This window comes from Polypterus senegalus, chromosome 7, assembly GCF_016835505.1.
Source record: "Polypterus senegalus isolate Bchr_013 chromosome 7, ASM1683550v1, whole genome shotgun sequence".
In the NCBI taxonomy this organism is placed as follows: domain Eukaryota; kingdom Metazoa; phylum Chordata; class Cladistia; order Polypteriformes; family Polypteridae; genus Polypterus; species Polypterus senegalus.
In genome coordinates, this window is record NC_053160.1 from 55,756,023 (window position 1) to 55,766,474 (window position 10,452).

At 36.5% G+C, this 10,452-nt stretch overlaps 1 protein-coding gene across 4 annotated transcripts in view; it reads right to left on the reverse strand.

Annotated features, from left to right (window-relative positions):
* erbin (erbb2 interacting protein) overlaps nt 1-10,452 on the reverse strand; it is a 313,904-nt gene that overhangs the window by 125,879 nt on the left and 177,573 nt on the right. For all 4 annotated transcript variants that reach the window (XM_039758666.1, XM_039758665.1, XM_039758667.1 and 1 more), the window contains one exon: nt 7,124-7,241. In XM_039758666.1, coding sequence (XP_039614600.1) covers nt 7,124-7,241 — 118 coding nt within the window. The remainder of the gene's footprint in view (nt 1-7,123; nt 7,242-10,452) is intronic.

The window sequence follows — 10,452 nt, forward strand, 5'->3', positions numbered from 1 at the left end:
CACTTCACTCCCAGATACTCAATCAAGGCATGAGCTGAGAGAAGTTCGTGCACGTTCTAAATTGGTGGGGGGATGGAATAGCCGGCTTCTCTTTATCAGCACATTTAGAAGACAAAGGGCGCTGGCGGAGAGGTGTGAAGGGATTTAAGAAGCAGTTTAAGGTGGGACGGAATTACGAGTTTTTTCGTAGGCTCTGGTAATTCTAGTGTTAATTACTGTCGGATGTCGGTTTCCACTTTTGATTTGTCTGCTGCAGCTGATGCAATGCCACATTGCACGCCGATCAACCAATATGCGACTTGGTGTTAGCCCTGAAGAAACACTACTTGTCACTTTGAGGTAAGGAAACAGTAGTCAAGTGTGCGCTTACACCGGTGTTATGCACTGAAATGCCCCCCCGCCATGGATTGCCCCCCTACATAATCTTTATCAAATATTACATTAGAACATAAATTAATAGGTTCATGGTTTACAAATTACATGAGACAATAAAATAAAATAAGCATATATGAAAATATATATGTTGTATATGAAAACATAAAAATATTAATATCATGGGATATATCCGGTCCTCCGAAGCGTAAAATAAACGCGCAGAAAACGAACTAGAAGCGGTTTCCTTGCGTTCGTTGGGTTTTGAACGCCAAGAAAAAGCTGCATGCAACGTTTTTTTGATGCCGTATAAGCGCTGCGGACAAACGCCGTCACCAAAGCCCGTGTGAACACTCTCATTGACTCCTACGTGTAGAAAACACTCGGCGCTTGATCCATGCTCACCGGATGCTACGAACGCAAAAAAAACGCTCGATTTTAACGCCCGTGTGAACAAGGCCTTACAGATATCTCAAGACTGAAACCTCAAACTTGCTCATTAACCTTAATAGTTGGCAGTTTCACAAGTGTAAGAAGATATGATGAACTGAATTTAAATAAGACCATCAAAATAAAAGTTTCCATTCTTTTTCCTCTTACTGTTGGAAATATCATCTGCAAGCAGTTGTCAAACACAAATACAGCCCTATCTAGTCCCATGACTGGGCATTTACCAAGGTCGCTGTCACACCTAAAACTACCTTCAGGCAATACTTCATAATTAATGATGAAAACAGTTTGGCTATCATTAAGTATTATGTACATCACTTTATTTTTTAATAAAAACATTATTTAAATTTTGAGATATGGCAGCGACAGCTGATTTAAATACAGTGGAGGGTCAAAGACAAAGTTTAAAAAACCTTTGCAAAATCTGTAAAAATTAGCTTGGTAGAAGAGCACAACCACAATGTGGGAGAACCTAAAAGAAACATGGGAGTAAAAATGATGCCTCTTCTCACTCATAATTGGGGATAACTAAACATCACTCTCAATTACACTTTCTTCTGTTTCATCAGGTACTTTAAAATCATTATCTGAAGTACAGAATCCAAGTCATCAACAATATACAACTCTTTTTTTTCTTTGCAAAGTTTTTCTTTTGATAAGAGGAATATCTGATATTTAATACAATACTATAAATAAAATAATGCTTAAAATAAATAAAACTCTGTTAATCTACAAAATTTGCTGTTATTTAGCAGATAAAAAATAAAAATACAACCTCTGCTGACACTTAACAATGGTGTCCATCTTCTGCTCCTCAACAATGACAACAGTATAAGTGTTAAGCTTGACCTTAAGGTTAGTAACAAGGCTTGGGTGCTACACACTTTTTGGCAAATGTAATTTTAGAGCATACTACTCTACTGTTATAAAAATTATAAAGAATAAAACTGGGCATGGAGTAAAACTATTTCATTTTTGAAAAACTTTTGCAACTTTGTACAAATGTTGAATTACTTTAAAACCAAGGTTATTTTAAAAAATAATCATCTGCCAACTAATCAATTGGAAAAATAATAAGATCTCAAGGTGCCAGCCTACTAAATATCCCAAGGTGAACAAACTTTTAGTTACAGGGGCCCCAAAGCTGTGGAACGATCCAACTACTAATATATAAGACAGCATCCTTCGGTCGTAAGATTCACTATACACCATAGTCTGGTTAGAGCTGTTGATTAGCAGTTCACACTGTATTTGTTTTTTTGTACTGTAAAAATAAAAATATATAACTATTAAAATGACTAAACTCTTACTAACCCACCTCCATTCTGATTCCATTTTTGCTGTTTCAATATTTGTTCAAAGACAAACGTCCTTCTTCATTTGAGCTTACAGACAGAAGGAAGCAGGTTTTTCTCCAGGGTGTGTTTGAATTATACACTATTCATCTGCCCATCAATCCTGACCAGACTATCGGTCCTTGCTACTGAAAAGATTCTTCACAACATATTGCCACCACCTCAATTTACACTTAGGATGGTGTTATGCCCAAACAGCCAGGGCTTCTTCCATGCTGCTCTTCCATAAAGGCCATTTTGTTCAATGCCTTGCACACTAATGAACAGTAAACATCCTTGCCAGTCTGCAGCTTACTGGGAGTGATAGCTGGCAATAAAAACAGCCTCTCTGACAACTAACATGCTTCAATGGCAATGAAGTCCAGAAAGGCAGCCTGGTTTAGGCAGTTTGACTGTATTTTTTCTATCTCTTGTTTGATGGACTGTGCTAAGCTCTGAGATATGTTCTGAACATTTAAGATGGTCTTCACCTGATCTCGGCTTGTCTATTTTTATATCCTTAATTTGATTTGAATGCTCTTCTGTCTTCATTTTGTTTTGCTTTGTGGAAAACCGCTACCACAGTGAAGACGTCTGCTTTTTGGGGTTGAGAGGGTATATGTTTATCCTCGTAGACTTAGGGCCGCTTCATACTTCAGAATGTGCACGCATCATGGCTGCCACACGTTCCCAGCGTTCATTTGACGAATCTTTTGAGCACATCCTCAGAAACAAATACAACGTATTCACGAGTTGCAGTACCAGCAAAAAGTAGGGAGGGCACAGTATGATCAAGTTGAATGTGAAGTCAGAGTCCCTGTTTACTATCTACAGATGACAGAAAGCCACTTTGCAGACACTACAGGATTCAATGTGCATGCTTCGATGTTGGATGAAGGGTTCGATGTGGTGAAGCAAAATGCCGACATACAAATGCATTCGTGGTGCTTTTATATTCATCTGTTGCATATTCTGAATGTAATGACACAATACATTTTAAACGTCTCACATACCATCTTCTGTGCCGTCTTTTTTTTTTTTTTTCACCTTCACAACAGCATTAGAATGTATGGTAGCGTATTTCAGCCACAGAGAAAAAAAAATTAAGGACACAATGGAAAGGTCTATTTTGTGATTAAAGTGGACATTTCGGCTTAAGCTCAAAATGCCCACTTTAATCTCGCAGTTTATTTTTTCATTGAAGTAGACTGTCCTAAACGTCATCTTAAAACCAACCCAACTGTTAATCACTATGTGCGTCCGGGGCATCCACCTGAACTGACAGCAGTGGCAAGCAAAAATCACCACACAGAAAAGATTACATTTATGATATTACAGCTCTCTGCACATTTAGAATCCTTACATTTATACCTGATATCACTTTCATGATGAACTGCATTAAAGTATGTATGGTACATTTTACAGATAAGTCGTTAACTTAATTAATAATAAACACTGTTAATAATTACACATATGGGGGTGGCACGGTGGCAAAGCGGTAGTGCTGCTGCCTCGCAGGGAGTCACGTCCCTGGTGCTCCCTGGTGGGTTTCCACAGTGTGCTCCGGTTTCCTTCCAAAGACATGAATGCTTGGGGATTTGGTGGCACTAAAATGATGCTAGTGTATGTGTTTGTTTGTATTCACCTTGCAATGAGTTGATGCCCCGTCCAGGAATTATTTTCGTCTCGCGCCCGATTCTTGCTGGAATGGGTGCATCCCTGGACTGATGGATGTAATCATTAGACATTCTTTTCAGAGATATTGTGGCAAGAGGTCCTTGGAATTTAATGGATATTTCAGGCAATTCACAACACAGCGAAGCCGAGCATTTTCTCATTGTGATGATATCTCACACTGTCAACTGGTGGAATCTTCCAGATTTACATAAAGTACGCACACAAGTATAAACAATACTATGCTGGCTTGGCAGTAGCGCCGCTGGGACATGCGTTACGTCACATTAAGTATAAACTCAACCTAATGGTGAGCAGAGGGATTATTCAACCATTTGCCATACAGGTGGAGACCATTAAAAAATTGGGTGAGCTGGTAAGGTAAAACACCAGATCAAAGTTAGCCTTATATTCATAAAAAGTTTAAATGTCACAATTTCTTTTTTACAGTTTTGAGCAAAATGTTGAAAGGTTGTTAGTAATGGCTGCAAACTCTATTGAACCTCTTCCCAGAGTGCATGTGCCCCCTGCTGGATACACGTGGTTATTTAAGTATTACACTAACTTAGAAAGTGCAGATACCATGTTACTTGCCAGAGCCAGGAAGATTTTAGGACACAGAAGACTGAAGTAATGGGTTATACATTAAAGAAAGTAGAATAATAAACCAAGAAAACCTTGCACTGTGCATGGAGAGGAAGAGTGGACATATTTGCTATCCAGGTGAAGTTAGATTGAATAAAGCCCCTTAAACAGAGCTAAGTATCTTCGTCAGAAATTAAAACAGAAGCTACTTTAATAAATTCAGACATCTTCATTTTGTACTTTAATTAAAAACAGACACCTGTTGTCGAAGTGTAAATGATGAGTGAGATTATAAAGTAAAAGACTGCCTTTGCTTAACTGCCGTATGATAATTTAAAATGAATTTCTGTACTAATCCACATTTGCAGGAAGTAAATAGAGTAATTTTCAGGAAACACAAAGTCCTGAATGCTAGTGATCAATTACACCCATGCATGGCTAAAATATGCTGTGAACAGCACCTAACCTATATTTACCATATGAAAAGGTACTTAGCACTGAGTCCTTTAGAGATTTCTATACTGTGTCCCTTAAACTTTTATCTTATATTTAAACCTCAGAATAACCAATTTCTTTTATAAATGCATCTTGAAAATTTTATTAAGATACCTGATCAATTTTTCTAATCTTCTTCCAATATCAGTGGTTGACTCTAAACTGTCTTAAAATAACAAAAATTTATACAGCCCATTAACACTCTGACAAAAATTTAACTACCAGATGATCTAAAGCAGTACTGGAAGCATGTCCTTTCAATCAGAATTTCACATAAAGAATGAAAACCATTCAATGACAAGGTACATTTATCATCAATTTCTGTAAAGTATACTGTAATTCAACTAAAACTCTTACACCACACAAACATCCTTGCATGTGAAATGTCCCCATGGCAGGACCGTAATTCTTTGAAATATAATACTATTTTGTGATTACCTCAGATTCAGACCATACCTGGAAGAAAATCTTTGCTGACCTCTTTATTATATTGTAAAATACTGTAACCACAATAACTCCTAATCCTCTCATAGCACTATCAGAAGTATTTTACTTCACAGGATAACAGTATATAATGAAAAACTTTTGTGATATCATACAGTGCTTGCTTATTACTTTTATCAACTGGAATAATCCTAATCCACAAACTATAACTAAGGAAGAAAGGGTACCTTATTTTATTTATAAACTTAAAAAAGTTTCCATCTGAGATGTGGGTCTGAAAGCAATAAAGCTTGAAGTTCCAGTTTAGATAACATAGGTGCAGCCTTTGGTGTCACGTGTCCACATTGGATTGGAGGAATAAACCTGGCCAGAGGTTAAAAGATTCGATTGTGAGAGGACCAACCTGTCTTTTGTTAACCATCTGGTAAGGGGAGTGTGTCATGCAGAACAGGGAGAGTAACTGTGGGAGCCCTGAGAAGCACAATGCCAAGGCCTGTAGCAATTTACGTGGGGTTATTGGGAGCGTAAAAACTCCCAGCATATTTTGTACATTTTTTTTCTTTTCTCTTCTTAAAAAAATAATCCACTATATTTTACCTTTATGACTTTTAGTCTGTGTTTCAGTCTCTCTGTTATTGAGTCATCTCATATGATCTACACCAGGGCTGTGGAGTCGGAGTCGAGGAGTCGGAGTCGGAGACAATTTTGGGTACCTGGAGTCGGAGTCGGAGTTGGCAAAAAGTTAACCAACTCCGACTCCTACTAAATTTAAATGGGAATTAAAAAAGTAAGTTGAAATGTCCCAATTCACAAACAGTCATAATGAACTACTTCTCTGCTGTAAGAATAAAGCCCAATGCATGCAGTGCATAATGTTACCACAAAACGAACATGTCAAGTAACCATGAAGCATGCTTTTCATTGACTGTATGCGTCACTATATGGGATGTAATGCACAGGTAAGGTGCGGCACCGCTTTCCATTGTGTCGTGTTCCACTGTTACAGGGAACTGTGAACCTAGCCTAAAGCCGCCCATACATTTACAGATGCACTGCCGATTTTTCGACTGTTCAACGAGTCATCACGCGTCAAACGCCTAAAAAAATCATCTGGTGTGTTCTCAGCTCCGTCAGCTCCCCTTCACTATGCGCTAGTGAAGGGGGCCGAAGGAGCCGAGTACACAGATCTCCCTACCTGTCTCCAGCAGAGGCTCATTCTACTGATCAGCTAGCCGGTGAGTGACACAATGCACTAAACCTCCAGCTGGCTGACAGAGGAGACAGCCACTGCAGCAGACAGAGGCATCACATTACTTTGGATGGGGGCAGTGGTCGAGATTTTCGGCAAGCTGGATCTGCCCGTCCATGGGGCACCCGCAATCTGCGGCCGCCAATCAATTGTGTTTGTCTTTAATCTGGCATTATAGTAGAGTGTTGGCTTCCTAGCCAGTAGTTCTGTGGTGAAATGACATGTATGTTGCCTTCCTTTCCTTCAATGGATGTAGAAAATACATTAGCATAGTATATACATACAGAAGAGTCGGAAGATTTAGAAACTGAGGAGTCAGAGTCGGAGCATTTATCTACCGACTCCACAGCCCTGATCTACACCATACCCATTGGCTGCTGGCATAGAACAACATAACCATCTATTAGAACACTTATGTTTTCAAAAAATACTTTGCAGTTAGAAATCAATCTGAAGCTTATATATGAAGCCTTTCTAACAATGAAAATAGACAATGGCAAGTAAATTATTGTCTGCTTACCGTTTTTGCTGACATCCAGTTCCCTGAGGTTAATGAGATTTGCAATAGATGCTGGCAAAACTGTTAAGTCATTATCTGGCAAACTCAGTTTATGCAGAGCCTGACAATTGAACAATTGCTGTAACACATAAAAAAATACAATAAATTAATTTTAAATAGTTTTCATCTGAAGAATAAGGAACTGATATATTTTAATACTATAAGAAACCATGTAAATAGAAAAGATCATTTTTGCCATTTGTATCAAAAACTGAAGAACCAAAGGAACAATACTCTATATTGTAATAAAGTGTATATTTTACCTATTTGTTCTATTTTAAATAATCTTTTACAGCAGGGTGAATTAGTAATAATAAAACATTACATTTTCATATTACTTTAATTGGCCATCTACTTTTAAACTGCTTCTTCAACACAATATAGTAGGTAATACTGTTTTTTTCTATATTGTATGTTACATAATCATTTGTTAGTCAGCCTTTACATGCCAATAACAAAATGCATCTTCCCAAAGGTGTTTACAGAGGAAATGTTAATACAAAATCAAAAATAAAAATAAGCACCATAAAAATAATAATAATAATAATTGAAGGAGAAGCTTGAATGTATAACTGGCAAATTTCATACTGCTAATATTAGAAGAAGCAACACAGATCAAAGAAAGTTGCACCATTAAAGGTTTTACTGCAACCCTGACAGAAATAAATTACAGGAAGAACTATGGTTTAAAGCTTTTAATGTTAACAGACCAAACAAGTATAGTCTTATGTGGTAGTGACAGTATTATTTCAGTGAGTAGCATGGACTATTAAAAATTCAATGCAAAAAGGAATTAATGAAAAACAAAGAACAGCAAGTCTTCAGTCTGGATTTGGACTTGGAGAGCTGCAGCCTCACAAATACTCCAAGTGAAAAACTTTTCATTTCAGGAGCCAAAACAGCATTTGTTTAAGAAATGCGTAATAGAGTTTTGTTTAAAGTAGATAGGTATTCTATAATATCACTTAATCATATAAGCAAAAAATATTACTTAGAGGTTATGAATAAAAACAACTAGTTTCTGCTGTATTTGTCAATTCAATGTAAATTAATATTCAGGAACATGTACAAAATGACCCATAATAATACAGACATAAAAAGCTACAATTTCTTAAAAAAAAAAAGTGTGAAAATGTTACAGCAATCTATGGTGGCTCTATAAGTAATACAAAAATGTCTCAATTCATCCATAGATAATTGTCCAACTGTATAATGGAAGAAATTGTTGGATATACCTCTATAGGGATACAGTACGTTCCAAGAAATTCTTGGAAATCTAATGACTCTGAACCAAAGTAATGTTAACTACAAACATTACCTTTCAAAATATTTGCTTTAACAAATAATTTAATTTAAAAACTTTATTCAAAGCTATTAAGAGCAATGCTCAAACATAGAGAAGACAGCAATGTTAAAGAAAAGTGATTTTACTATATTGTTCTAGACATGAACATGAAACTGCTTGCTTCTGCATAAATCACTCATATTGACTGAGATTCTGATTGTTGTAAAAAATAATCAATTGCAAAGATATCTCTTATTATGCTTCTATACTTGCTTTAAATAATTTTCATTTGTGAAAAGAACTCGTCCCAACTGCATGTGTTACAAAAAAATGATGTCATGCACACAGTATGATTGCAAATTCTTGGAAACATATTCAGAAATTCAAAGACACTCAAGTAAACTTACTTCTAAGTGAATTATTGCACTTCTAGTTCAGTTACTTTTAGCTGCAAGACATATGGAAAGCAGTCCACATTAACAGCAAAAGATGAAAAACTACAGATTTGTTTTGTCTTGTCGACACTGAAAATAATATTCAAATTCAAGAATGGCAACCTGAGTAGCATCTCTGTCTGAAAATTGTTCCATAAAATTGGCAAAATGAACAGGTTTTGCTTGTTGTAGTTGAGTTAGATTTATTATATAGTTTTAAAAAATGGAGAAAATTATAAATAAACAGCTCTGTACCAAAACTGAAATAATCTCATCTGGAAAACAATAACTATCCTCCTGTTTTAAGTCGGCAATAAAGCACCTGAAAATCACACATACTGCCTGAAGGCTGTTGCTAGTGAGTACATTCTACTCCTTGGCTCAGCAAATATTTGGCTTGAAGTAAAGGAATAGCCCATTTTGGTGAATCCACTACTGTAAAACCATTCTCCGTCTAACATTTTTTTCATATTTGCAAATGCTTTTCTATAGAGTAGGATTTGTACACAGACTCAGAGTCACATACAAAGTAATGCTACCAGATGTGCTGCAGCCAACAAAATCAATTGCTAATAAATCTATGCATAAACTCAATATTATTAAAAAAAAAAAATCAAACCACAGGACGAAGTCAAACAAGCAGCTGTAAACATGCATATTTCAGTGCTACAGCCTGCCCCAATTAGCATGTTAAAAGCTTGGTTTATTTAATTATTTTTTGATGACACCACAGGGCAAATCATTATGTTTAAAACAGCCAACTGTAGCATCATCTTGTTAAGAACACCCAAACCTGGGCCAGAATGAGATATTCTGCTCACAGGCAGCACACACTTGTGCCACAGGCCGATGGTGGTTAAGCAGAACACATTTTGCTCACCCCATTGTAGGATCTGCAGCTTGTTCACAGGCCATGTTTTCCCTAACTCCTGTATTTCCTTCTTAAACCAAGCCAGACTTTTTCCTTTTCAGCAACCTCTGCAAGCTCGTTCAGTTTCTCTCTCATCTTCGATTTTGTCATTTTCTTATATGTCTAAATTAATGTTAGCTAAATATTTACAAGAATTATTCCAAATATAACCATAAGTAGATAAAGAAGACAATTTTATGACATACTAATATTTAAAAATATCCCTGGGAATCTCATAGCGGCTCTGTAATTACATAGTCTTGTGAACTAAAGTCAATTTATGCTGAGCTGTGATCTGATATGCCATATTGTATGTACTGATGAGAGTAAGTACTTTCCAGTCTCTGAGGCAACATCCAGTCAAAGAACCTTACATTTTATTATAAAAGCACTGTTTAATTCTATCCACAAAATGGAATAGAAAGTAAACTATACTCCATTGTGTATCTTTAAAATATTTCACAATGGGATGATAAGCCAATCATACTGCTCGTATCTATATGCAAAAGACATGCATAAACAGAGATGGTTGTTGTAACGTGGGCATTTCCCAATAACCTGAAAATTTTATATTGTGGATAAAATCACCAAGAGATTATCTTGTTTACAAAATTTGGGCAGGAACAATACCAAAAAGCACTTAATGGCTAGTTTACAGACC